The 27,994-nt window shown below is 38.7% G+C and overlaps 1 protein-coding gene across 3 annotated transcripts; it reads left to right on the forward strand.

Annotated features, from left to right (window-relative positions):
- SAR1B (secretion associated Ras related GTPase 1B) lies at positions 1 to 27,986 on the forward strand. Of its 3 annotated transcripts, XM_087429779.1 has the most exons (8): positions 38 to 128; positions 5,885 to 6,007; positions 10,058 to 10,133; positions 14,736 to 14,855; positions 19,034 to 19,099; positions 20,911 to 21,014; positions 22,082 to 22,213; positions 24,785 to 27,986. In XM_087429779.1, exons 3-8 carry the CDS (start codon positions 10,076 to 10,078, stop codon positions 24,899 to 24,901), a joined length of 597 nt encoding a protein of 198 aa, XP_087285905.1. In that variant the 5' UTR covers positions 38 to 128; positions 5,885 to 6,007; positions 10,058 to 10,075; the 3' UTR covers positions 24,902 to 27,986. The 3 variants fall into 3 exon arrangements, with proteins under 3 accessions (XP_004420246.1, XP_087285905.1, XP_014651486.1); XM_004420189.3 differs by lacking the exon at positions 5,885 to 6,007 and having other exon boundaries at positions 1 to 128; XM_014796000.2 differs by lacking the exons at positions 38 to 128; positions 5,885 to 6,007 and adding an exon at positions 201 to 361.
- Positions 27,987 to 27,994: the final 8 nt, after the last annotated feature.

Genomic DNA, 27,994 nt, shown 5'->3' on the forward strand with positions numbered 1-27,994 from the left:
TAAAGCACCCGCCGGCCCGGAAGAAGCTGATGCGAGTTAGTGCCGCGGCAGCCATCGCGGTTTGCAGTTTGGTGTCGGAAGGTGCAGGGCCGACGGCAAGCAAGGAATTGAGTTTTCTCCAGTCGCAGGTGAGTGGCGGCTTCTCCTCCCGGGAGAACCGGCGGGCAACAGCTGTGGACTCCGGGGAAAGGGCACTTTTCGGACCCGTGCCCACTCGGGGACCCCGCCTGTAGCCGGGCCAGAGGAAGGGGCGCCTGTTTTCCGCCCCGGATTCAGGCGGCGCGAGGGAGGACGATTTCCTTTCCTGCTCCCGGGGGCCGCTCTGATGGTGCTCCCGGCAGGACACCGCTGCTGTCACACGGTGGGTTGTTCCAGAAAGAACACGATGACTCTACACTGCAGGCAAGACCTTTCTTGCCCTCGGCCTCAGTTTCCTCGCCTGGCGAGAAGGCGGCGGGGGTCATTGACAGCTCAAGAGGCTGTGGCGCGGCGTGTTTTAAGCTCTTCCAGTTAGTGTGGGGGCAAACTGAGCTTCCTTGCCTGTGCTAGTTAACGTTTTGCCATAGCCCAAGTCCCAGTTGAGTGGGGAAAAAATACACTCTTGGGGGAAAACTGTAATGATTTATAAATTATTCCAAGATTTTACAACAAGATAGAAATTTGTTTCGACGACAGCTAAAACTGACATCCTTGGCCAAAAGAACCAAATTCGTCAGGAATTTAAGGTATTTGGTACATTGGGCAAAAGGAGGTGAAGAAATCCTTTTAACTTGAAAAATTAAACCTAATATTATTTGCGTGTTCTTATATCAAGCTCTGTATTACTACGCGTCTTACTGTGAAGAATGTCCTATGTTCAGTGTGAAAGTGTCAGTTAAGAGTAAGTCGCATTCAAGCAACAAAAGAAAAAGAAACGTTTGCCGTCTACTGTGTGTACGACCCTAGCTATTCGCGCAACAACCCACTAAGAAAGGTAGTAGTATCACCTCTGTTTCGCAGATGAATAAAGGAAGATTTACAATTTGCCAATAATTAGTGGTGCTAATATATCAAAGCAATGTGTATATCTAATATTGTTTTGGTGGATTTGGGTTCCTTAACAAAATATTTTGAACTTTAAAAAAAATGAAGGTTACAGTTCATTGGCATTTTTTGAGTTTGCAGAAAAGAAAGGTGTTGCCTTTATTTTAGAAATGTTAGAAAAGAAAAGCGTCAGTAATTCTGTAGGTTAGCAGTTTAAAAAATGTACATTTAAAAAAAAATTTTTATTTATTTATTTTTTCCCCCGAAGCCCCAGTAGATAGTTGTATGTCATAGTTGCACAGCCTTCTAGTCGCTGTATGTGGGACGCGGCCTCAGCATGGCCAGAGAAGCGGTGTGTCGGTGTGCGCCCAGGATCAGAACCCCGGGCCACCAGCAGCGGGGCGCACGCACTTAACCGCTAAGCCACGGGGCTGGCCCCAAAAGTGTACATTTTAACCTTCATTTCCTTGCACTTCAAGCAAGAATTGAGACAAAAGATTAGGCTATCAGAAATGAAAATCACTGCTACATCATTTGAAGCTTATAAATCAGAATATCATAGTAATGATTCATTATTTCTCCACCCTCTTTTTTAAGTACACTTGGCTGAAACTCATTTATTTTATTTATTTGTTTGTTTTATTTATTTATTTTTGTGAGGAAGATCAGCCCTGAGCTAACATCCATGCCAATCCTCCTCTTTTTGCTGAGGAAGACTGGCCCTGAGCTAACATCCCTGCGATCTTCCTCCACTTTATATGGGACGCTGCCACAGCATGGCCTGACAAGCGGTGCATCCGTGGGCACCCAGGATCTGAACCCCAGCCGCCATGAGCAGAGCACACGCACTTAACCACTATGCCACGGGGCCAGCCCCTGGCTGAAACTCATTTAAATTATTTCTCTGCAAAACATTACTAAGCAAATAATTTTAAAATCACAGTGTTGAAAAGTTTCTCTTCCTTGTATATCATTTTTAGGAGAACTTCAATTAAAAGTATTTTAAGGATTGAATTTGTCATTGCTTATGTCGATTTTCATTTTCTTAATTCCGTATAGGCAAGTTCAGTACTCACAGTCACAAACAACTTTTTCGTAATATAGAGGGTTTTTTTCCCCTTTTCTCACTCTTAAAAAAAAATCCTGTTTATATTTGTCACAGATTTCACCTTCTTTCGTTGTCACTTTTCTGTAAAGGAAACTTGAGTATATATTTTTGTGGATTACATGAACCAAAAGGTCTAGATCCGTTATTATGATTTGCTGTACATTCATTCTGAAAACGTTTTCTTGAGTTTTTTATTTGCATCACTGTTTCAAAACTTTAAAGGCTATAGAAAGAAAAATCTAACAATTTGGGGGGACAATATTTATAAAGCAGCATTGTCTTGAGATATTCAACATTGTTACTGTCCATCCTTAGTAATGCACAGGCCCTTGCTGAAATTAATTCTGATCAAGCAGAGTTTGGCCTTCTTTATATTTTTAGTACTATTTGAATTTGAGAGAGAGGTGTGCATAACTCGTAAATTAGCTTACAAATAGTATACTGATCTTAGGGAATTTGTATACGTTTTAATCATAAACCTGACACAATTGGGTAGAAAATTATGATTAATCTCTTATAGTGAAATTTCTTTACCTGGAGTTGAAGGAAACTATTCTAGTGCCTTTTCTGGTGACAGTCAGTGACAGTGCTGTTAATATTTAAAGTAAAATCAGAATATCATTAAAAACTTTTTCATATTAAAAGTTGTTAATATTGAATTAAATTTGAAAATCGGCATTTAAAGTTTTGTGTGTTGAATTTCAATTAATTTAGTCTGAATGTGTCAATATCACTTTATATTGTGTAGTATTCAAAGTGTTTTCAGGTACATTATCATATTTAATCATTCTTAAAACTCTGTAAGGCGGATGGTATTCTTATATTTAGGAGAAAATGGTCTCAGAATGCTTGGCTTTCACAGAATGAAATAATAGTATTTCAAAAGATGTATATTAAATCCAGATTTTTTTTATTCTAAAAAAACACAAGAGCTCCATTTCACCATAGCTCTACCATCCTTTGCTTCCCAAAGTTATTAATGTATTGATTCTATAGTCCTACTCTGATGTTGTATTTATCGCTTTAGGCTGTTATAGCTTTTATTTTCTCCCAGCTCTACTTTTTGGAATATTTGTATCTTGTCATCTTCTGCATGTTTTTTTCCTTATGTGTATTTTTTAAAAGTTCATACCCAAATGGCTCTGTTTAATTACTTATATAAATTAGTTGTAAATATTAAAAGGCCATGTAGGGCCGGCTCCGTGGCTTAGCGGTTAAGTGCGCGCGCTCTGATGCTGGCGGCCCGGGTTCGGATCCCGGGAGCGCCCCGAGGCACCACTTCTCCGTCCAACGTGAGGCCGAGTCCCACGTACAGCAACTAGAAGGATGTGAACCTATGACATACAACTATCTACTGGGGCTTTGGGGGGAAAAAACTGAATAAATAAAATCTTTAAAAGGCCATGTAAGTTTTTAAAATTTAATTTTTTTATAATAGCTTTATTGAGAGAGACTTCACGTACCATAAAATTTATGCTTGTAAAGTGTACAATTCGGTATTTTTAGTATATTCACAATGTTGTGCAACCATCACCATTGCCTAATTCCAGAACATTTTCATCACCTGAAAAAGAAACCCAGTACCCATTAGCAGTTACTCCTCGTTTCCCCTTCCCCTCTCTGTCTGACAACCACTAATCTACTTATTCTAAGGATTTGCCTGTTCTGGACATTTCATATAAATGGACTCATCCTTATAAGTTTAATGGACAAGGCTTTAAGAAGTTATTTGTAATATGAGAGGTTCTGTTCCATTACACCCTTTGCACTGATTTTCGTGTTACTTGAGTAGATCACTTTTCTAATCTCCATGGGGACTTTTCCTGTTTGGTGTTCATGCAATAAATAAATCTGCTGATGTGTATATGTTTCCTTGTTCTTGACCTTTGCTCTTCACATGTCTTAATAGTGTGTTCATGGTGTTGTGTAACCTGCTCTCAGGGCTCAGGTATCTGTTTGTGGCTAAGTATTTTTTATTCTTACTTGGGCATTTTTACCTCTACTTTATTTTTTTTTTTTAATTTATTTATTTTTCCCCCAAAGCCCCAGTAGATAGTTGTATGTCATAGCTGCACATCCTTGTAGTTGCTGTATGTGGGACGTGGCCTCAGCATGGCCGGAGAAGCAGTGCATCGGTGTGTGCCCGGAATCCGAACCCCGGGCCGCCAGTAGCGGAGCGCGAGCACTTAACTGCTAAGCCACGGGGCCGGCCCACACCTCTACTTTAAAATGACTAATGACTCCTAGCTTGTTTTAAGGTTCTTAGAAACCACGACTTTATAGAAGTATAAATATCTCATTATCTTCTAAAGCAGAGTTTCCCTGTATATGTTATTAGATTATTTCTCTTGGGACAAATTTGACAACAGCAAATTGGTAAAACAGCAAATCTTATGTAAAAAATCTTTTTTCCTTTAAGGCTTACTCAATGCCACCCTCCATCACCTGCCAACAGTCATCTTCGGTGAGGACTTTGCCACTTGATTCACAGGCTTACTTTCTATAGCAATGCCCTCCATTCTAGGCAATTCCCCTAGGCAATTTGCCTGTCATTTGCCCACCTTTCACCTCTCTCACCCTTTTACTACATCTACACCTGCTTTTCAACTAAAGACTTTTTCCCTGTTCTCCCAGTTCTATTCTGTGAGAAGCCTGCCTTTGATCCCCACCCCATTCCCATACACTACCTGCCTTTATACCTTTATCTGCTCAGCCTGAACTTCTGATCAGATCACTTAAGCCTCTCACTAGTACTCTGAAATTCCTGTTCCTTTTGTCTTTTTTCAGTTCCTATTCTGGAAGTCTGTAATCCTCATGCACTCCGTGTTCTCTAAAGCTGAGCATTGCTGGGGGGTGAGCATGGGGGGGTGGGGGGGAGAGGGAGGAGATTGGAAATCAGTGCACACTGGCATTACTGTGAATGTTTTTCAACCCCAGCTGAGCACTTGGCTCTTTTTAGTAATCTTTTAACTTGATCTTTTCCCCACAGTAGCTATTCTAATCCTTACTCTGCTCCTCAGAATTTCTCTACACCCCTTCTTCACTTTTGGAGTCAGATTCCTTCTACCTCTGCTATACGTTTCCTGGCCCTCCTTCCTCCTAATCTTAAAGGAAGAGATGTACTCTCAGCCCAGGCTCATCTTGAGGCTTTGTTCCTTTTGGTTAATTCCTTCTTTCTCTTTCTCTCTCATCTTTAACTTCTCCCTTTCCACTAGCTCCTTCCCTTCAGTTTATCAACATACTCAAGCCTCACCCTTCCTTAAGAAGAAAATCTCGTTTCCCTCATTCCATTTCATATTCTTTGAAGGAGGAATCTCTCCTCACTGCCTCTACCTATTAACCTCCTATCCCATTCACTCCTCAATAATAACTGCAACCAGGTATTAAGTACTTACTTTGTACATTTTATCTCATTTGATCTTTACAACACCCAGAGAGATTTTGCAGAAGAAACCTGTAACTCGTTCAAGGTCACACAGATAATGAATCATGGACATAGGCTCTGCTGTGCTTCAAGTACTGGCTCTCCTGTACTACTGCTCCACTGCAGGCTTCTCATGCTCTCAGCAATTGTCTCCTTGTCACCAAAGCCAGCTGTGACATCTCTGCAGCTGTATTTCATGGGGCTAACTTCTTTCCTTTCCACTCATGCCACCATCTCTTCTAGTTCTGTCTTTCCTAGGTGCTGTTGGTTCTTTCTTCCCTGTCTGTTCTTTAAAGATCGTCTCAAGTGAGAACTCATTTCTTCCATAGGATTTGGCTGGTGCTTGAAGCAGGAGGACTTTAGGCAGAGACAGTGAGAGAACATTCTGATGTTGAGAAGGAGAATGGGCAGAGGTTTTAAGGTGGTAAAGTACAGGTCACCAGCAGTGAATGGTAAGTGATTTAATTCCACCTGGGGAATGCTACAAGTAGAGAAGTAATATGTATTAAGCTTGGGAAGGTAGCTAAGAGGTAGATAGTAGAAGTTCTGGAATACTAGGCTAGGAGTTTGATTGAATCATTTCTCCAAAACCTCCTGTGGCTCTCCATCCACATGTATATGGTGGCCATATAACTTAACACCTAACTCAGGACCCTTTGAGAGTGAAGGGAAGCACTGCATACTAAGAATTACACTGAGATAACTTTGCTGAGACTGTCCCCAGCAAACTGGGAGTTACAGTCACCCTGACTATGCAGCAAGTCAAATCCAAGATGACGTTTTGATGAAGCCGCTCTGGAGGTCGTGTACAGGTGGGTCGAAACAAATTTTGAGATTAAGATGGTAGTTTAAAAAGGTGACGGAAAGTTCCTGAGTAGGTGGGTCCTGTGGGAATCAATGAAAGCTTGAGACTTCACCGCAGAAATTGATAGAATTGGGGAATCGCTGGACATGGGGTGTGAAGGAGAGGAGAGAATTACATGTCAGAGTCGTGAGCTGGTACATAATTGTTTAAACAAATTAAAGCCTTTAAAACTATTTGTTATAAAGGTTTAGAGAGGCACTGCAAGGTAAGGGAAAGGACATGGACATGGAAGTCAGAAAGACCCAGGTTGGAAACTTAGATGTGCCAGTCACTAATAGTTGAGTTTTAGTTATTATAACTTCAGTGTCTTCTGTAAAATGGGAACAATAATATATTTACTTTGAAAGAGTGCTGGGATGTTTAGTGGTGATATATGTAAAGTGCCTAGTTCTGTGAAGAAATGATAATACCAACTAATAATAGTTAGTTGGTAATAATAATAATAGTACCAGTTAACATTGACTGCTAACTAGCCAGATACTAAGTGTTTTGTGTGTAGCAATTTATTTAATCTTCACAACAAACATCTCAGATAGCTACTATTATGCCCGTTTTACAGATGAGGAAAGTGAAGTAACTTGCCTAAGGTAGTTAGTAAGTGGTAAAGTCCTGACTTCAGAGCTCCTGCTCTTAATCTCTAGACCATAATGCTCATAGGGGTTTAATAAATGATAGCTGCTATTTTTGTTTGTTTTGCTTTGTTTTATTAAATTGAAAAACTGATTCAATATTGTTTCTTTTTTTGTGTGTGTGAGGAAGATCAGCCCTGAGCTAACATCCATGCCAATCCTCCCCTTTTTGCTGAGGAAGACTGGCCCTGGGCTAACATCTGTGCCTCTCTTCCTCCACTTTTTTTTTTTTTTGTGAGGAGGATCAGCCCTGAGCTGACATCCACGCCAATCCTCCTCTTTTTTCTGGGGAAGACTGGCCCTGAGCTAACATCTGTGCCGACTTTCCTCTACTTTATATGGGACGCCGCCACAGCATGGCCTGACAAGCGGTACGTTGGTGCGTGCCCGGGATCTGAACCCCGGGACGCCAGCAGCGGAGTGCATGTACTTAACTGCTATGCCATGGGGCCAGCCCCCATCAATATTGTTTCTTAATGTCCATATAATATAAGTAGCAAGCATGAAGACCAAATGCCTAAATTTAGTCTCAGATTTGTTGATTGCTCTGGCTCCTGCCCCACTAATTAGCACCTGTTGATTTTTACTCAGTTTGCAGTCCCCTAACCCCAATCATATCATCTCATAATACCTGACTTTATGTTGTACCCATTCAGTTTTCACCTCTGCGCATAGTATAATCTTCACAGCCTTTTGGCAAACATTTACTTGATCTTTAAGATTCAGGCTAGACATCATCCAAGAAACCTTTCCTTAGCTGCACCTTGTTGCCTCTGTAGAACTATGGAAATAGAACTTTGGATGTAGAGACAAACAGGACTGGTTTTCTTTTTCTTTTTTTTTTTTTTATACATAATGTAAAGTGCATTTGTGAGCATACCATACCTCTTCCTGTTGCGTTGTTTATTTCTGTTATTCTGTTTATGCTCTTATGATCATTAATTCCGTAGTAGCTTATGATTTACAATATGGCTGTTTTTTTTCTTTGTGTTTGTATCAAAAGTCTTGAAATTTAGGGCATTTAGGAAATTTAGGACAATTTCTAAAGGGTAAGTCATTACCATCCTGGATAATATCCTACTCAGTTTTGACATTTTTCAGGTAAATCGCATTTGTGTAGCTAACGTATCACTCAAGACTATAACCTTTTTGAGAGAAAGAGCCATGTTTACCATCAATATTTGTATTCCCCATGGTGTCTAGCTCAGGACCTTGAGCATAATATGAGCTCAGTAAACATGTATTGAGTTGAATAAAATAACATACCACTGCTTTATTTGATTCTCTACAGTGAAAATTATTATGATTCCTTTTGAAAAACATCTACTTAAAAATCTTCGGGAAAGACAAGCCAGTTGGATATGTTTTCTATGATTATAAGTTTCAATTTCTACGTGACCCAGAATGATAATAGTAGAAGGTGTAATTTTTAACTTGAGTAAAATAAGAACTTCTAAGATATTAGATTCTTGTATATGTATATGTTGCTATTGTAGTTCTCATTCTTGTGATACTGACACGTGAAACTGTTCATAATTTGCCAGTCACTCTGTCTTAAGCAGGAATGGACTAGTTGCAAGAGCAAAATTCTGCTCATGCTAGTTCAAGTAAGGGGATAGAAGAGAGGAGAAGCTATTGCCAGGACCCAGGGAATCTCCTAGTAAGTGCTGCTATGCTCGTGCAACTAGAGGTAGGCTGTCTCCTTTCTCTCTCTCTCTCACTCTCAAGGGGATATGGTCTCTTAACACCTTATCCTCTAGGAATTCTGAGTTTGGTGGACCCATCTGTGTCAAGCTTGGCAGCCCACTGTAGTGAGGTGGTTAAAGAAAGCAGTGTTGTGTGTCATACCTTGCCTAAGGAATGTCAGAGGTAGCAGAACCCTTCAAACTTTTTGGATTTGGGCCAAGTTTTGTGCCTGAGTTCTTTTGTTCATCTCTAGAAAATGAACTTTTGTGATCTTAAAGTATGTTCTCATATACGTGTTCTTTCTTTTCTCAAGATGCTTTTTTTTTCCTCTTATTTTCCATATTGGCCCTATTAGTTTATCAAGCACATGTCAAGTAGATCCTGAATTGAACTATACTCTGTATTTTCTACTAGGATTTAAGAAAATTTTTTTAGTATTCAGTAACATAATTGAAATTTGAAAAATGCACAAGGTAACAACCCAGAAATTTACCACCTGATACCAACTGCTACAAACGACCAAAAGAAATAGAAAAAGGGTTTCTACTCCACATAGGTATAATCAGACTTGGAAACTTGTTTCATTATCATAAACTTTCTTTCTTCTTCTCCTCCTCTTTCTCTTCTCCCTGCTCTTTCTCCCCGCCTCCAAGGTTTTGGTAAATATTCCATAGGCCATATATACAATAATTTATTTATGTTATTGTTAAACATAAATTATTTCCAATTTTTTTTTTTTTTCTGCTGAGGAAGATTCGCCCTGAGCTAACATCTCTGCCAATCTTCCTCTATTTTATGGTATATGGGCTGCCAGTACAGCATGGCTGCTAACAGAGCGGTATAGGTCTGCACCTGGAAACCGAACCTGGGCCGCCAAAGCGGAGCATACGAGACTTACCCACTAGACCACCAGAGCTGGTCCTGATGCACATCTTTATACGTAAAGTTTTTCTATATTTAGGACAATTTCTAAAAGTAGAATTCTTGGGTCAAATGGTATCAACAGATATATTATTGCCAAATTGGTTTTAAAAAAGATTTGTACCAATTTATTCTGCCACTAATAATGCCTCTTTTACCTAAACATCTTTTCTCGTCCTGGCTGTTATAATTCTTTTCCATGTTTGCTACTTTGATGGGCAAAAGATGGTTTCTACGTGGTATTTTAATGGCATTTTGTTTTTTATAGATCAGGTTAAACCAGCATGGATAAAAGTGTTTAATTCTTTGTAGTAAGGTTGTTGTAGGCCTTACTCAGACTTGGTGTTTAACGTTGTCGGTGTTTAATGTTGACTACTAAATTCAAAATGCTTTTTTTCCAGACCCTATAAGATTTGGATATGTCCTTCATATTTGACTGGATTTACAGTGGTTTCAGCAGTGTGCTACAGTTTTTAGGTAATGTTGGCTTTTTGTTCTCTATGGTTATCCCATTTAATCCTGTTTATATAAAAGTACTTATTTGTCTAGAGCCTCATTATATATAACCCAGTGGTTACTGAGAACGTGGGCTTTGATATCATACAATCATATTCAATTACTCATTGTATCCCTTATAAACTATGTAATCTTGGGCAAATTACTTTCTCCTCCTCAGCTATAGTTTCCTTATCTGCGAAATAACAATAATAATTCCTCCCTCGTAAAGTTGTTGGTAGGAATAGCTACCATTTATTAGCTGGTTTACCTAAGTACTTTACATGCTTTATCTCATTTAATCCCAACAGGAATCCAATGTATTATTTTTGTTATTATAAAAATGCATGTTCCATAAAGTGCCTTATATATCATAAATGGCAGTTTATAATCTGCTAAATGAGATTTGTTTACCCAGCAATTCTGACTAGTGTTTTCCTCTCCTTATAGATTTTAAAGATAGGAAAAATCTTAACTTCTTATTCTTTTATTGACACCTTTGACTTGCCACATTTTTCAGTGAAACAAGCTTTTGATTAACTTTTATGTTGCGACACACAAAACTTTATTATTATAATAACTAATGAAAATATTTCTGGTCTCCTGTTTTCAAATCTTGCCCTAAATTTAGTCTCCATGTAATCATCATCTTGTGAACTGATGGAAAGAGAAGCATTTCATGTAATTACAGAGTGGTCAACATAGTTCCAAACTGGCTACAACCATACGTATGGAATGGAATCTCCTATAGCTATTTCTTCCTCCACAAACATAATCTTAACCAAGGAAATAAATTTTGTTTAGAAAAAATAAATTTTGTTTGGCCACTATATATTCAAAGAATAAAAACGTAAGATTGAATTTTGTCACTGTATTTTTCTTAGTTGAATCTCAATATTTGCAAATTTTTAAAAACCAAGTGTTTTTTGTGTTTTTTTTGACTTTTTTTAAAACAAAATTTCTCAGAGGCCTGCCCGGTGGCACAAGCGGTTGTGTGTGTGTGCTCTGCTTCTGCGGCCCGGGGTTCGCAGGTTCGGATCCCAGGTGTGCACCGATGCACCGCTTATCAAGCCATGCTGTGGTGGCGTCCCATATAAAGTGGAGGAAGATGGGCATGGATGTTAGCTCAGGGCCAACCTTCCTCAGAAAAAAAAAAAAAAAAAAAGAGGATTGGCTTTGGATGTTAGCTCAGGGCTAATCTTCCTCACACAAAAAAAAAATCTTAAAAAAAAAATTTCTCACATTATTTCATACTGTCACTCTACTACAGGTCAAATGTCAGATCTCTCTATACTACCTCCAAGAGAATTCTTAAATCTTTTTATCACACTGAAATATTTTAACACATATTTGCAACAACTGGGTCAGAAATAGGGGTTGTAACTTTATTATACTGGGATTTTGGGTTGTAACTCATTCTATATCTATATTTCAGTTTATAGAACGGTGGATCTAGGCTGAATTATATTGAAAAGGCAAAATAGATTGCATCATAATCAGCACAAGGAGGTTAATGGGCAAACAATAGGAGGCAATGTAGAGAAATGGAAACAAATCAAAGCTATGTGTTCAAATCTCAGATCTGACTTTAGCATTTGAGTAAGTTAACTCTGAGCCTTCATTTCCCTCTGTAAAAAAGAGGATAATAATGCCTACTTCAAAGAGTTACTTTGAGGATTAAATGAAATAATGTATATAGGTGCTTAACAGTGCCTACCACAAAATAAGAATTTAGTCCAACGCATTTTAAAGATTAAAGTTTGTGTTCTAGGTGTTCCCTTTTGGAATCTTATCCAGTGCACTTTTACTACTTAAAAGTTGGTATGGTAAGAATGGCGGCGTTGTTTAGAAACAATCTATGTAGAAACCTTTTTTTTTGTGTGTGTGTGAGGAAGATCAGCCCTAAGCTAACATCCATGCCAGTCTTCCTTTTTTTGCTGAGGAAGACTGGCCCTGAGCTAACATCTGTCCCCATCTTCCTCCACTTTATATGGTCCCGCCACAGCATGGCCTGACAAGCGGTGCATCGGTGCGTGCCGAGGATCTGAACCCATGCCGCCAGCAGTGGAGTGCGCGCACTTAACCGCTATGTCATGGGGCCGGCCCCTGTAGAAACCTTTTAAGAAATAGAAATATTTAAAGAAATTATTAGTTGGAATTCATAATTAAAGGAGAAATGTAGTACCCTAGCTCAAGTAAATATGGGCAATCTTCCCCTTAGGATCAGAACTGTTGGTCAGTAGGTGATCAAAAGATTAGAACTTCAAATAATTTACTTCTTAAACCTAAATATGGATAAACAACTAGGTATTATTTTGTCATGAACTTATTAGAAAATGGGTGGCCATGGGCCGGCCCCGTGGCTTAGCGGTTAAGTGCGCACCCTCTGCTGCTGGCGGCCGGGGTTCGGATCCCGGGCGCGCACCGACGCACCGCTTCTCCGGCCATGCCGAGGCCGCGTCCCACATACAGCAACTAGAAGGATGTGCAGCTATGACATACAACTATCTACTTGGGCTTTGGGGGAAAAAATAAATAAATAAATAAAATTATTGAAAAAAAAAAAAAAGAAAATGGATGGCCTGAATTTGTAATTGCCTAATGTCTTTAAAAGTTCATTTATTGATTAAGTATTTTTTGAACTGCTACTGTGTCCCCTGTTATCATGTAATTCTGTGGGGGTTAGACAATTAGACACATGAAAAATAAAGTTCAGTACCACTACACAGCTATTAGAATGTTCAAAATCCGGACACTGACAGCTCCAAATGCTGTTGAGGACGTGGAGGAACAGGAACTCGCATTCATTGCTGGTGGGAGCGCAGAATGGTACAACCACTTTGGAAGACAGTTTGATGATTTCTTACAAAACTAAACATACTCTTACCATACAAATGAGCAATCGTGCTCCTTGGTATTTACCCAAAAGAGTTGAAAACTTATATCCACACAGAAACCTGCACACAGATGTTTATAGCAGCTTTATAACTACCAAAACTTGCAAGCAACCAAGATGTCCTTCAGTAGGTGAATGGAGAAATACACTATGGTACATCTAGACAATGAAATATTATTCAGCACTAAAAAAAAAAAAAAAAAAAAAAGAGCTATCAAGCCGTGAAAAGACATGGAGGAATCTTAAATGCATATTACTAAGTGAAAGAAGCCAATCTGAAAAGGCTAATACTGTGTGATTCCAAATATATGACATTCTAGAAAAGACAAAAATATGGAGACAATAAAAAGATCAGTGGTTGCTGGAGAGTGGGGCTAGAATGGAATGAATAGGCAGAGCATGGAGGATTTTTAGGGCAATGAAAATACTCTGTATGATATTATAATGATGGATGTATGTCATTATACTTTTGCTCAAACATAGAATGTACAACACTGAGAGTGAACCGTAAGGTAAACTTTGGGTGATTATGATGTGTCAATGTAGGTTCATCCTTGGTTAAAAATGTACCATTTTGGTGAGTGATGTTGATAGTGGGGTAGGTGATATATGTGTGGGGACAGGGGTTATATGGGAAATCTCTCTACTTTTCTCTCAATTTTGTTGTAAACCTAAAACTACTCTAAAGTCTTTAAAAAATAAATAAAACGCAATATGGAATTTTGCAGTTAAATGCCAGTCTCCTATAAATTAGTCAATGCTGTCCTTTTCCATCTATTTTCACTTTATCAGGGCTTGGTTGAAACATATAAAATTCTGTGCTTGTTTTTTTTTGTTGTTGCTTAGTTTTATGCAATCCTGTGGATAGTTTAACCTTATTCTCAGGAAAATTTGACAATGAACTAAACATTTTTGCTTAAAAACCCCTTGTAGTTTTTGTCAAAAATATTTAATTTATTTTCATCCATGAAAAATCTCTTTAATTTTTCTTTTGGTCTAGCTTCATAAATATCAAGTATTTTATGAGTGTTTCTCTAGCAGGGGCCACAGCTATTGACCCCTAAGTTGTCAAGGGAATCAGCATTTTTTTTTTTTTTTTTTTACGACGATTAGCCCTGAGCTAACATCTATTGCCAGTCTTCCTCTTTTTCTTCTTTTTTCTCCCCAAAGCCCTGGTACATAGTTGTATATCCTAGTTGTAGGTCCTTCTAGTTCTTCTATGTGGGACGCCACCTCAGCCTGGCTTGATGAGCGGTGGGTAGGTCTGCACCTAGGATCCGAACTGGTGAGTCCCAGGCTGCCAAAGTGGAACATGCCAGCTTAACTGCTACACCACCAGGCGGGCCTCAGAATCAGCGTTTTGGCATTGTAGATAAGTTTAGGTAACAAACATTCTATTGATTGGGCTAAAGTTTACTTTTATAATGATTTGAATTCTCAAGTCATAATATATTTAAAATGGCTCTTCAAAACTAAAAATAGGCTAGAAATCCAAGCTTATTCAGGCCAATTTATAAAATATTAACAGTTCAAAAAACTAATAGGTGTTTCTTTATCAGAAATCTAGAATAATTAGGAAAAGTATCTAAATAAATTGTGAATATTATACTATACTTTTATTTAAAGTCTTTTTTTTGGATAATCTGTGCCAGATAACACTTTGAGTAATGACAGCTCTTACTCTGCAGGATTATATAAGAAAACCGGTAAATTGGTATTTCTTGGATTGGATAATGCGGGAAAAACAACATTGCTACACATGCTAAAAGATGACAGACTTGGACAACATGTCCCAACATTACATCCCAGTAAGTATATTCCCCCATACAGTGTATTACTTTATCAACTGATACCCATTCATAGGCACTAACCAAGAGTTTTTTGTTTTTTGGTGGATAAATTATGATCAAGTGATTTGACCTGTTGTTAAAATAATATGGTAAATAATAGGTGACCCAGCTCCCAGGGAGTACATTTAGATCTTGAAATAATACTTATATATTCTGGGGCCGGCCCTGTGGCTTAGCGGGTTCGGATCCCAGGCGCATACTGATGCACCGCTTCTCTGGCCATGCTGAGGCCGTGTCCCACTTACAGCAACTAGAAGCTATGACATACAACTATCTACTGGGACATTAGGGAAAAAAAAGAAAGGGAGGAGGATTGGCAATAGATGTTAGCTCAGAGCCGGTCTTCCTCAGCAAAAGAAAGAGAGGAGGATTAGCATGGATGTTAGCTCAGGGCTGACTTTCCTCACAAAATAAATAAATAAACAAATGAAACTGTTAAAAAAAAATACTTATATATTCTTATCAGTTAGCACTCCCTTCTCTAGCTAGAGGAATTAAAAAGTTTATAAATATCTGTGACCTTACTTTTACTGTTGAAAAGACAATCAAGTAGACACAGAGTTTAAAGACAAGTTAATACACTGATTAATTATGAAATAATGAGGGTGGCCTTAATAATGAGTATAAAATTGAGAACTGGACCAAAAAGTAGATAATATGATAGTTATTTAGTTCAGTAAATATTCAAAGTACAAGGAAGGAACAAAACAAAGTACCATTTTATCTGTAAAACTGTTAGTGAAATTGGAAAAGGAAGATTTAATAAAATTGATAAATCTTTTTTTATATTAGGAGAAGAGAGTGGGGCTTGGCAGATAAGATTCTGATACAAGAAAAATACTATTAAAGAAAAAATGATCATGGTGAAATTGAGTATATAAAATTGTCTGCAAAAACAGCAGAATTGGAAGAGACTACAGAGTGGTCTTATATTAGGTGTAAGTCATTTTTTAATTTTTTGATGTTGCTCTTTTATTTATTCAACAAATACTTATTGAGCACCTATTTTATGTCAGACATTGTTCTAAGTACTAGGAGTAAAAGCAGTGGCACAGAATAGATGCTGTCTTAATCTTCCTGCAGGTCACATTCATTACAACTTATATTTTTCAATTAATCAAAAGCATACCTGAAAAAGGTAACATATATCTACCCTATTGTCTGGCAGTTCCACTACTAGATATTTCTCTAGGAGAAAGGAAAACATGTTCACTAAAATCCTTGTACAAGAACGTTTATACCAGCTTTATTTGTAATAGCCAAAAACTGGAAACAGCCTAGATGTCCATCAAAAAAGAATGGGTAAACAATGGAATTCTACTCAACAAGAAAGAGGAATAAACTACTGATACATGCTGATGCATATTATACTGCATGGAAGAAGCTGGTCACAAGAAAATTACATATTGTATGATACTATTTATATGAAATTCTACAATAGGCAAAACTAATCTGTGGTAATAGAATTCAGCTCAGTGGTTGCTTCTGGGAATGGTAGTGGGGATTGACTGGGAAGGGGCAAGACAGAACTTCCTGACGTGTTAACAGTGTTCTTAATCTTAATCAAATTGAAACTTCTTTTATAAAGCAAGAGTGTACTGGGGATTGTAACTGTCGAGGTCATTTGCCAGCTACATCCAAGCATTATCTTTTCCTTATGGAAAGGAACACACTTTGAACACAAATTGTATTAATTATTCATTCAGTTGGCAGTCTACATCTAGAATTCTTTAACAAGATGAACTACTCTGGGGCCTCAGCAGTTATACTGAATAGTTAACAATTATAGTGAGCTTTTCATTGTAGTTGCAGGGGACTTATGCTTTTGGCCATGAGGGAGTAACAGAGTCTGGAATTACCATCGCACTGTAAACGACTAGAAAACTGGACAAATATATACTACAACTGTTGTCAGATATTGGCCAATAGCTAACATAGGACTATGATTCCTGAGAGAAGGAAAATAAACCCTTCTTTATTTAAGCTTTATCACGGGAGATAATTTTAGATCATAGTACAGGGAGAGGAAACCCAAACATAGCCCAGTAGCTTTCTGAGCTGAAGAGACAAAGACCAGAATTTGGGAAGTCTGAGGTGACTAGAATTTGCTGACCAGAGTACCAGAGAGGAAGGAGCTCTTCAGAGAAAGAACTTCAGAAATTTTCATGACTGAATACCAATCTGTGCACTCATAGGGTAAAATACCACATGGCCAGTCAAAGAACAATTTCTGGAGAAAGAACAGTTGTGGTGGAACTGACAGCAAGATACTTCCCAGAGCTCACATGGGACTGGGAATCATTCATGTTCCCACTAGCCAGAATGGACAGACATTGTGGTTGAAGACACAGGGCATTCAGTAGAGACTCCAAAAGGATCATACCTTAGTAATGGTGCTAAAGTAGCCCCAAAGTAAAGGCTACTTTAGATCTGTCCTAACAAAATTTAAAAACTGATCTGCAAGCAATTTAACTGCCTGCCAAAACAAGGTCCAACTTTCTTCAAAAGAGTACAACAAAATCTAGCATCCAATCAAAAATTACAAAGTGGGGAAACGGCCGATGTCACCTCTGAGGTACTGCCTTTTGGGTCTGGATGCAATCATTGGAATTCCTTGGAGGATGGTTGAATGTGCACATCTTGTCACGAAAGCTACTGGACTTCATCGCTTTGTATCCAACTGCATCCAGGCCTGAGGCTGCTGACACTTGACACCGGCAGCCCTTTATTTAGTGCAGAGTGCCCAATTTGTATCTTGAGCGAGGAAGCTAGGCCTGGGGGGTGGGGTGAGGGGAAGGGGTGGGAGCCAGTACTGAGTGCCTGCAGCATCCACTATGTCTTCACTATTCAGAACTTGTAACTAAAATATTTAAAGAAACTGATTTTAGGGTAAAATACCACATGGCCAGTCAAAGAACAATTTCTGGAGAAAGAACAGTTGTGGTGGAACTGACAGCAAGATACTTCCCAGAGCTCACATGGGACTGGGAATCATTCATGTTCCCACTAGCCAGAATGGACAGACATTGTGGTTGAAGACACAGGGCATTCAGTAGAGACTCCAAAAGGATCATACCTTAGTAATGGTGCTAAAGTAGCCCCAAAGTAAAGGCTACTTTAGATCTGTCCTAACAAAATTTAAAAACTGATCTGCAAGCAATTTAACTGCCTGCCAAAACAAGGTCCAACTTTCTTCAAAAGAGTACAACAAAATCTAGCATCCAATCAAAAATTACTAGCTGTGCAAAGAAGCAGGAAAGTGTGATTCATAACCAGGAGAAAAATCGATCAGTGGAAACAGACCCAGAAGTGACAAAGATGGTAAAATTAGCAGATAAGGATGTTAAAGCAGCTATTATGAATGTGCTCAAGGATTTAAGGAAAACGTAAACGTAATGAGGAGAGAAATGAAAGATATAAGACAGAACCAAATGGAACTTTTAGAAATGAAAAATACCATGTCTGAAATTAACAGCAAATTAGACAGTGCCAGTACTGCAGCAGGAAAGACCAGTGAACGTAGGTCAACACGATAGAAACTGTATAAAATGAAGGGCAGAGAGAAAAATGACTGAAAAAAAAAATGAACAGAACCTCAGTTATGTGTTCCACAATATCAGACAATCTGGCAAATGTATAATTGAAGTCCCAGAAGAGGAAGGGAGGGAGCAGAAAATATATCTGGAGAAATAATGGCCAAAATTTTTTATTATAATTGTATTTGTCATTAAAGACTGACACCTGCGAAATATGACAGCCGTGAGAGAAAACTGAAATTTCACCTGTATCATTTAAGATGAATTATAGGAAAAATTATTAGGTTGGAACAGTCACTTGAATTCACAGCAAATAATCGAATAGATTTACATTTTCAGCAGGAGAAATAGAGAAGGAAAAATAATGTTGGATTTGTGGTGGGTAATGAATACTAGAATTGAGTATTACCATTGCTTGTCTTACAGTGTCAACATGAATTGGAGTACATCTAAGTACAGCAAAGATTTCTTTTATCGTTTCCTAAATATTTGATTTGACATTTTTTTGTGATTAAAGTAAATCTAACATTAAGTAGCAATATATACTGTGAGTGGATTTCTGATGTTCATGTTGTAAAAATATTTTGTATTATTATTTAGCTTCAGAAGAACTAACCATTGCTGGCATGACCTTTACAACTTTTGATCTGGGTGGACATGTTCAAGGTAAGATTCTATTATTCTTAGCTGCTTTGTTTTATTTTAACTTGATAAAAATGTGAACATTATGTTCCAGTGTGTGAAATCTCACTCTATCAAGGAAGGCCAGACTTAGAATTTAGGAATTATTACCCCCTTATAAATGCTTTAAAAGCAAAGGGTGGGACTGGCCTGGTGGTGTAGTGGTTGAGTACACGCGCTCTGCCTTGGCAGCCCAGGGTTTGCCGGTTCAGATCCCGGGCGCGCACCGATGCACCACTTGTCAAGCCATGCTGTGGCGGCATCCCATCTAAAGTAGAGAAAGATGGGCATGGATGTTAGCCCAGGGCCAATCTTCCTCAGCTAAAAGGAGGAGGATTGGCATCAGATGTTACCTCAGGGCTGATCTTCCTCACACACACACAAAAATAATAATAAATAAATAAATAAAAGCAAAAGGTGATTTTCATGATATTCCTGGTCAATTTAAGTCTGAATTGCTTTTGGTGGTAAAGCATATGAGTAAAATTTAGTCTCCATTCTCTCTCTGCTCCAGTCTGCCTTCCACATATTGTCATAATCATGTTATGAATATGTTATTGCTGTGTATAAAAAACCTTCAGTGGCTAACTCATTACCTACAAAATAAAGGCCAAACTCATTGACCTGGCATTCGAGATCTCTGTGATCTGATCCCAGTTTACTCTTCGAGTTTTGATTTCCCACTACTCTCCTTCCCATTCTCTTTACTCCAACCAGACCAGACCCTCTTGGTATCCTCTCACCCCTGTGCTTTTGCTCATCCCATACCCATCCCACCTTCAGGGCCCAGTGTAAGTGCTGCTACCTCCCCTGAGAAGCCATACCTCACTCGGAGTGCTCACAGCTATACTTCCGTAGCACTTAGAGCATTTGTGTACATGTGTACAAGTTTGGAAAGACTGGCTTATCTCCTCTACTAAACTTCCTGGGACTAAAATCCTGGTCATTTTTTATATCCCTGAAAGGACTTGGCAGTACCCAGCCATAGTAATTCATAAATAATGAATATTACAAAGTTGATGAGCATTCTAAAAACCTCATATGACAAATAGTTGGAAAGATTTTAAGTGGTTGTGGCTAGTGAAAGCACATTTGACCCATATAATAATTGTTTGAAACATACATAAAGTAATTTCTGGAATATAATGATTAGAGATAATTAGAACCTAATGGAGTTTCTCTGAGACTTCATTTGTATATTGTTTTTACGATACATCATAAAACTGAAGTCAGAGAAAAAAGTTATTTTCCCCTAGGGTACCCCAAAAACTGTTTTCTCCTCTAAAAAAGAGTGTCATGGAAAAAATTACCTTAATGGTTTCTTAGATTTTAGTTAATTTCTGTTATGAGTAGAACAATTTGCTTTTATTGTTTTAACTTAAGTCTGTACCTGATACTAATTTCCTTCTGTCACTGACTCCAAATTTATCACTGGCAAAAAACTGATAAACTAGAAATGTCAAAAAATGAATACTGCATTTAAAAAATAGCAATCCTCCAATGAACTTAACGTTCATCGTCCATTGGTAGCAAATATTAATTCTAATTCTATGGGAAAATTGGGGCAGAGCAAAGTATTTGACTTGCCCATAATCAAGGAAAGCCTGAAATTTCTTTTTTGGTCTTCTGGAAAGATTTTTGGCAACTTTGGGTTACAAAGTTGAGTATAACTTGAGTATATAGTGAAGAAGCAGCAGCTAAGTAATAATTACACTTAGTCTTGTTGGACTCTTCCATCAAACCATCTGCTAGGTTTGACCGGCGAATAAAATCTAACTCCTGATTGTTTTTGTTAGCTCGAAGAGTGTGGAAAAACTACCTTCCTGCTATCAATGGCATTGTATTTCTGGTGGATTGTGCAGACCATGAAAGGCTGTTAGAATCAAAAGAAGAACTTGATGTAAGTTAAATAATTAAAACTAAACATAGTTGAATCACTCTGGTAAACCTGAGGAAATAGGTTGGAGATCTAGGTATCAGAGAGCAGCTTTTCTGCAGTCTCTGATGTAACCCCTGGCAATTTGTGGAGCTCAGTGATTACTCTCCTTCAAATGCAGAGGGAGTAGCTTAGAGTAATTGTGGCTGTTGAGGAAGTACTAACACAGACTTCCTTCCTGAAGACTTGAGCTCACTCTGTGCAGTGTGCCCTTGTAGTACATTTTATGTTTGCTACATTCCTGGAGTGGCTTGGTCTGGAGTCCCTGGTCATCCTAGGATGCCAGTTTCTTTAGGAGTTGGCCAAAACCTGGAAATGGTATAATGTGCTATCTTTTTGTCACCACTTCCAGGAGTGAGCGGGGCCGTGTGCAGCTACCTCCCCTACCCTCTCCCAGGTGCGGTGCTTCCTAAAGGGGCTCAGGACCAGCAGGCAAGGCCAGTGCTAGATCTGGGGCCGCAGAGAAAGCAGGTCCATGATTTGACTGAAGGTTGACCTGACCATGCCCCTGCCCAGAGCAGGCAAACAAATACTTGTTCATGTGGAAAAGTGCAGGTAGGTTCTGTGGTCGTGGAATAGGGTCAGGGAATTCCTGAGTTCCTACTCTGTGCCAGGCAGTGTGGATATTACCTCACTTAACTCTCAAATCAACTCCATAAGGTAGGTGCTACTATTCCAGATTCTCTTTGAACTTCAGTGAGGCTTATTTGTCCGAGATCTCACAACTTGAAAGCAGCAGAACTAGAAATGAAACTAAGCTTGCTCACCTTTAAGGTGTTGGTTCTAGTCGCTATACCTCACTGATTCACAGAGAGAGCATTTACAGAAGGAGCCTTAGGGAGACAGAAGAATTGAGCTTATGGTTTCATTGAGCTCACTTTAAAATGTAGGAAAAGTTTGTCCAAAGAAAGTTGGCAAAGCTGATATGATATGATAGAGTCCTTGATACCCATTTGGTATCTTGTTGAAATGAGCGCTTTAGATGGTTTCATGTCAACATCTTGTCTTTTGTTTTGTTTTGTTTTTTTCAGTCACTAATGACAGATGAAACCATTGCTAACGTGCCTATACTGATTCTTGGAAATAAGATCGACAGACCTGACGCTATCAGTGAAGAGAGGTTACGAGAGATGTTTGGTTTATATGGTCAGACAACAGGAAAGGTAAAAATTATTTTTGACAAGTGTGAATATTTCATTCAACAGTACAAATGTCTTTTTATTTTATTTATTTATTTTTATGTTCTGAAATAGTTTATTCCAACACTACCCCTAACAGTAATCATGCTTATTAATCAGTCCAGTTTGTACAGTCTGGCTGCTTTTTTTTTTCTGTTGAAGTATAATTGACATATGACATTATATTAGTTTCAGGTGTACAACCGAATGTCTTTTTATTTTTGTTTGTTTTTTCTTTTTTTTTTTACCAAATGTCTTTTTAAATTACTGTTGTCCAACAACACAAGCCCATTGTTATTTTTTTTCTTAAAAACTGTCATTTAGGGGCTGGCCCGGTGGTGCAAGCAGTTAAGTGTGTGCACTCCGCTGCGGCAGCCCAGGGTTCGCCGGTTTGGATCCCGGGCGTGCACCGATGCACTGCTTTTCAGACCATGCTGTGGCGTCGTCCCATATAAAGTGGAGGAAGATGGGCACAGATGTTAGCCCAGGGCCAGTCTTCTGAAGCAAAAAGAGGAGGATTGGCAGATGTTAGCTCAGGGCCGATCTTCCTCACAGAAAAACAAAACAAAACAAAACTGTCATTTATACATTTAAGTCTTTTTTTTCTTCTTCTTTTTTTTTTTTTCAGTGAGGAAGACCAGCCCTGAGCTAACATCTGATGCCAATCCTCCTCTTTTTTGCTGAGGCAGACTGGCCCTGGGCTAACATCTGTGCCCATCTTCCTCTGCTTTACATGGGACGCTGCCACTGCGTGGCTTAACAAGCGATGCGTCGGTGCGTGCCCAGGATCCGAACCTGCGAACCCTGGGCCGCTGCAGCGGACCACGCGCACTTAACCGCTTGTGCCACTGGGCCGGGCCGGCCCCCATTTGAGTCTTTTTTTAATTTCCTCATTTGTTTCTTTCTACCACTAAATGAGACATTTTCTTGGTGATAACAAAAATGTCAAAGCTCATGCTTGTGGGAAACTACATGAAAGCTTTCAAAGTTTTATTTATCATAAATATTCAGAATTAGCCACCAAATAATATACTCGAATGTTTAAGCATACCAGTGGTGTATTTAGGCCCCAGTTCAGTTTTTAGGCCCTGAGTTCACCAGAGAAAAAAATAAAATGTAAACTTGGGCATAGGAGTGTTTTGGGTTTTTCTGAACATATACTTTATACATATATTTTTAAATCATTTGTCTTTTATTAGAATTAGTAACCCCATTTTTTGTTTGTTTGTTTGCTTTGGTGAGGAAGATTGGCCCTGAGCTAACATCTGTTGCCAATCTTCCTCTTTTTGCTTGAGGAAGATGATCCCTGAGCTAACATCTGTGCCAGTCTTCCTCTATTTTGTATGTGGGACGCCGCCACAGCATGGCTTGACAAGCAATGTGTAGGTCTGTGCCCAGGGTCCGAACCTGTGAACCCTGGGCTGCCGCAGTGAAGTGCGCGAACTTAACCACTACACCACCGGGCTGGCCCGCTAAGCATATACTTTATAATAAGCTTTAAGACACATTATTTTTGGGCCGGCCCTGTGGCTTGGTGGTTAAGTGCGCGCGCTGCAATGCTGGTGGCCCGGGTTCGGATCCCGGGTGCGCATCGAGGCACCACTTCTCCGTTCACCCTGAGGCCGAGTCCCACATACAGCAACTAGAAGGATGTGCAGCTGTGACACACAACTGTCCACTGGGGCTTTGGGGGGGAAAATAAAATAAATAAAATCTTAAAAAAAAAAAAAAAAAAAGACACATTATTTTTGCATTCATTTTTACTGGGATTTGTTTGAGGGAGGAACCTTAGTATTGAAAAATCCCAGAGTTTACAAACAAAATTTCTTTGGTTTACATATACTCTTTCAGAGTAGAGAAATATTGCAGCCTATGGAAGGAGACTCTTATGTTAGACAATGTAGACTTTGGTCTGTTTTTTGTGTCTTCTTCTTCTTTTTTTTTTTTTTTTGGTGAAGATTAGCCTTGAGCTAACATCCATTACCAATCCCCTTTTTGCTGAGGAAGACTGGCCCCGGGGCTAACACCTGTGCCCATCTTCCTCTACTTTGTGTGTGGGATGCCTGCCACAGCATGGCTTGATAAGTGGTGCGTAGGTCCATGCCTGGGATCCAAACCTGCGAACCCTGGGCCACCAAAGCAGAGAGTGCAAACTTAACCACTGTGCCACCAGGCTGGCCCTGTGTCTTCTTTTTATAAGTCAACTCCACATTAATTTTAGGACATGCCTTGTTTAGTCATAAACCTACTCAGAGAATGTTTGTCTTTAATATTAGTGAAACCAGTTTGGGTAACTTGGATTTTTTCTAAGTCAAAGATTATTTTCATTCTGTGTGCCTCACAGGCTCACCTCTTTCTCACTAAGTGGGCATCTTGTCCTAAAGTTGAGTGAGAGAAGGAGGCTTCCTGGGTGTTTAGGGGACTTGGATGCCAAACAGCCATGGCTTTGTCACGGTGACCTTTTGTTCTAAGATGTATAAGCTGCAATTCTAATAGGGAGTGGAGGCTTTATTTCATAAAGGGGTCATCCAGCATAATGTCTGTCTTCTCTCCTAGGGCAATGTTTCTCTGAAAGAACTGAATGCCCGACCTTTAGAAGTTTTCATGTGCAGTGTGCTCAAAAGACAAGGTTATGGAGATGGCTTCCGCTGGATGGCACAGTACATTGATTAACACCCACCTGCGTCCGTTCCAGGTCTCACCATTCAGACCTACTCAGAGATTCGATCACTCAATATGCATAACTTGAATTCAATAGACTTTTTTGTTGGCTAGAAAACAGATGTTTTTTAGATTATTAATATTATATCAACTTCATTTGAGTGAGAATTGAAAACTGATTCAAGTAAGTTTGAATATCACAATGTTAGCTTTCTAATTCCGTAAAAATAATTAGTTTTTACAGTTTATAATCTGACATTACCTCCAGCACCATTTATAAAGAGCAACTTTCCAGCAGTACATTTGAAGCACTTTTTAACAACATGAAACTACAAATATAAACCATATTTAAAAGCTCATCATATTAAATTTTTTATGTACTTTTTTGGAACTAGTTTTTAAATTTTAGATTATATGTCCACCTATCTTATGTGTACAGTTAATGATTAGCTTATTGATGATTGCATGATGCCTTACAGTTTTCAATAATATTTTTTCTTATGCAAACGTCATGCAATAAAACAAACGCTATGTTTGGCATCCTTGTGGGGCAAATGTTTCATTTTCATGTGTCTAGCTAGTATGCTCTGAAATTTTGAGTATTTAATATTATACATATGAGGTGGTTGTTGGGAAAAGAGATTGCTTCAGAATATTTAGGGTAATGTTTAAGTCCCTAGGGGCTTTTGCATTTACCAGGAGACAGGTTGTGTTTGGTTGCACCTTATACCACATTTATCTCTGAATCATGTGTGTTTTTATCAGTGACACTACCATTACCAGTGCTGATGGGGTCCATGTCCTAGTCCCTGTGGGATCAACCTTCTGAAGAAAAGTGTGTCCTCTGGTACAACCCAAGGTTGATTTTTGGTTTGATTAGGCTCCATTCCTGTTGTCTAATTCTGGAGTTCCAATCTTATTGGTGCCTGGTTTGGTAATCTGTGCCTCTTTACCAGAAGCAGTGCCAGGCACCAGTCTCCCCACATTTAGAGGTACTCTCCATCTCTATACTTCATGGTACTCCCTGGGGCAAGCGACAAGTAGGATTTTGTGCACTTTCCGCAGTTTCATTGCAGAGGCCTGCATATTTTAGGAAAAAGAAAGCCTGTTCTGCTTCAGTTGTCATTGAGATAGGGAATTTTGCTTCTATCCTATAGCTCCTTTGCATTCTTTGGCATGTTTTATTTCTTGGTAGAAAGCAAGTGGAATGCCTGTATTTAATTGTCTTTTTTCTTAGTTGCTCTCAGCTAGCTCTTACTTGACAGCACAGAGGCTTTTGTTTTTAGACATAATGCTTGCCATGTGATAGTGTCCCCAAGCCTCATTGAAAGACTTACTACTAAAATTTTAGTTAGCTTTTTAAAGCATTTTAATTTCCTAAGAAATTGAGTTCTTTTTTTCCATATGTCTGAGATTCTCACAATTACTAAACTAAGATAAAAGATAAGTGCCAAATATATATTTTAAAGACTCTCAAGCTTAAGATTTCTCTCTTGGTTATAAGCCAAGATTTTATAGTATATTTAGCCAATTCCATTGAGAATAGATTGCTCTAGTTCTATAAAAAAATAATTTTAATGTCAAAATGAGTGTTTTCTCTAGCTATTGTCCAAATCGGAGTTACTGTAGTCCTTTCTGTCATCAATAATGTAACATATGAGTCAGATAAGGATTGAGGAATATAACTGGAAGGAATACCCGTTAGCTAAACCAGCAAGGTTCATTTCTTAACATGACATTTGGTTTTAGTAATTTGGCTATTCTATTTCACTTTCAGCTTCCTTCTAAACAAAAATAAAAGAGCTTCTTCCTTGCTTAGAAATATCAGTAGCACCATGGGGAAAGTAGGAAATGACATTTTAGCCTGTTGGTTTATTCTGCCAGATATGTTCTAAAGTACTCACTGGCTAAATAGAATTAAGCCTTATTAAAAGCAACTGCCTCTTGTTGATGTTGTCTGTCTTCAGTACCTATAGGGACATGCCTTTCTTCAAGTGTTTCCTAGTAGCTATTGTGATACTTGAGAAGTTAATTGTTTGTGTCAGAAATTGGTATAAAGGAAAAAGCTTACTGGTTTCTCTAGAGGGAAAAAGTGCTTTCTGGTACAAAATATCTCACTTCAGAATTTTCATTCTAGTTCTGACACTGGGATCAAAGTAACAGTCACTTTGTGAACCACAGCTAAACTGTGGATATTTTCCCAATGATGTGAGATTCTCATGGCCCAAACCTCTAGAAATGAAGCTGCACTTAGCAATTGGCTTTCTTCCCAGCTCCAGGGAGATGGGCCTGCAGAGTTCCCCAGCCATTGGGGTACTGTCCAGCTCTGAGAGCTCTTCAGAGCACATACACTGAGTCACTGCTCCCCTTCAAGCGAAACAAATTAAGAGAACAATAAGAAATAGTAGAAACACGTGGGGACAACGTACCTACTCTATATGTGCCTGTGCAAGTGTTGCACCTGTGGAGTATTTTGTGGGTAAATGGAAGTATGGGGGACATAGGTTACTTTTGTACCACCCACTGAACGATGTGAAAATGTAGTTGTTAGCACTGTTGTATACATGTTAAGATTGGATTCCATATAAATCAGGCACTGTTCAAAAGGTGTTTTGAAAATCTTAAAATCTTAAGTCCAAAACTAAAAATATAAGGTCTCAGCCCACTTTTATATTTTTAAAGAGATTCTTAACCCCACACCTATTTCAATGACAGCTGTTAATTATACTTTTGGGTAACTGATTAAATTGATAGATTCCAGTTTATCTATATCTCAGTGAATTTTTAGAATGGAATGGAATTATATTTTTAAAAATTGGGGCATGGACATTTCCTAAAATATATGAAAAAAATCTTCTGCACCATTGGCTTAGTTGACCCAGTATCTTTGAGTGCCAAAGAGGGATGAATTCACAGATTGCCTGCATAGATCTAAATTTCAGTCTTGTGTGCCTGTGTACATATACAGATTTACTGTGGTTTACAACATATAAGCAGAACATTGTTTCTTTTCCTTAATTTTCAACTGGCTCACACTTCTCTGTAGTGCTTTCCAGCACGTAAACTACTTGTAAAGCATTAAAATCGGGTAATAGCTGTTGTAAT

The sequence above is a fragment of the Ceratotherium simum genome, chromosome 4, assembly GCF_057802395.1.
Source record: "Ceratotherium simum simum isolate JZ-2026a chromosome 4, ASM5780239v1, whole genome shotgun sequence".
Taxonomy (NCBI): domain Eukaryota; kingdom Metazoa; phylum Chordata; class Mammalia; order Perissodactyla; family Rhinocerotidae; genus Ceratotherium; species Ceratotherium simum.

What these genes read in the sequence shown, in the direction of transcription:
- SAR1B (XM_004420189.3), top strand. Translation starts at nt 10,076, where the DNA reads ATGTCCTTCATATTTGACTGGATTTACAGTGGTTTCAGCAGTGTGCTA. An exon ending in CAGTGTGCTACAGTTTTTAG is followed by an intron (nt 10,134 to 14,735) that starts GTAATGTTGGCT and finishes CTTACTCTGCAG; the next exon opens with GATTATATAAGAAAACCGGT. An exon ending in ATGGTCAGACAACAGGAAAG is followed by an intron (nt 22,214 to 24,784) that starts GTAAAAATTATT and finishes CTTCTCTCCTAG; the next exon opens with GGCAATGTTTCTCTGAAAGA.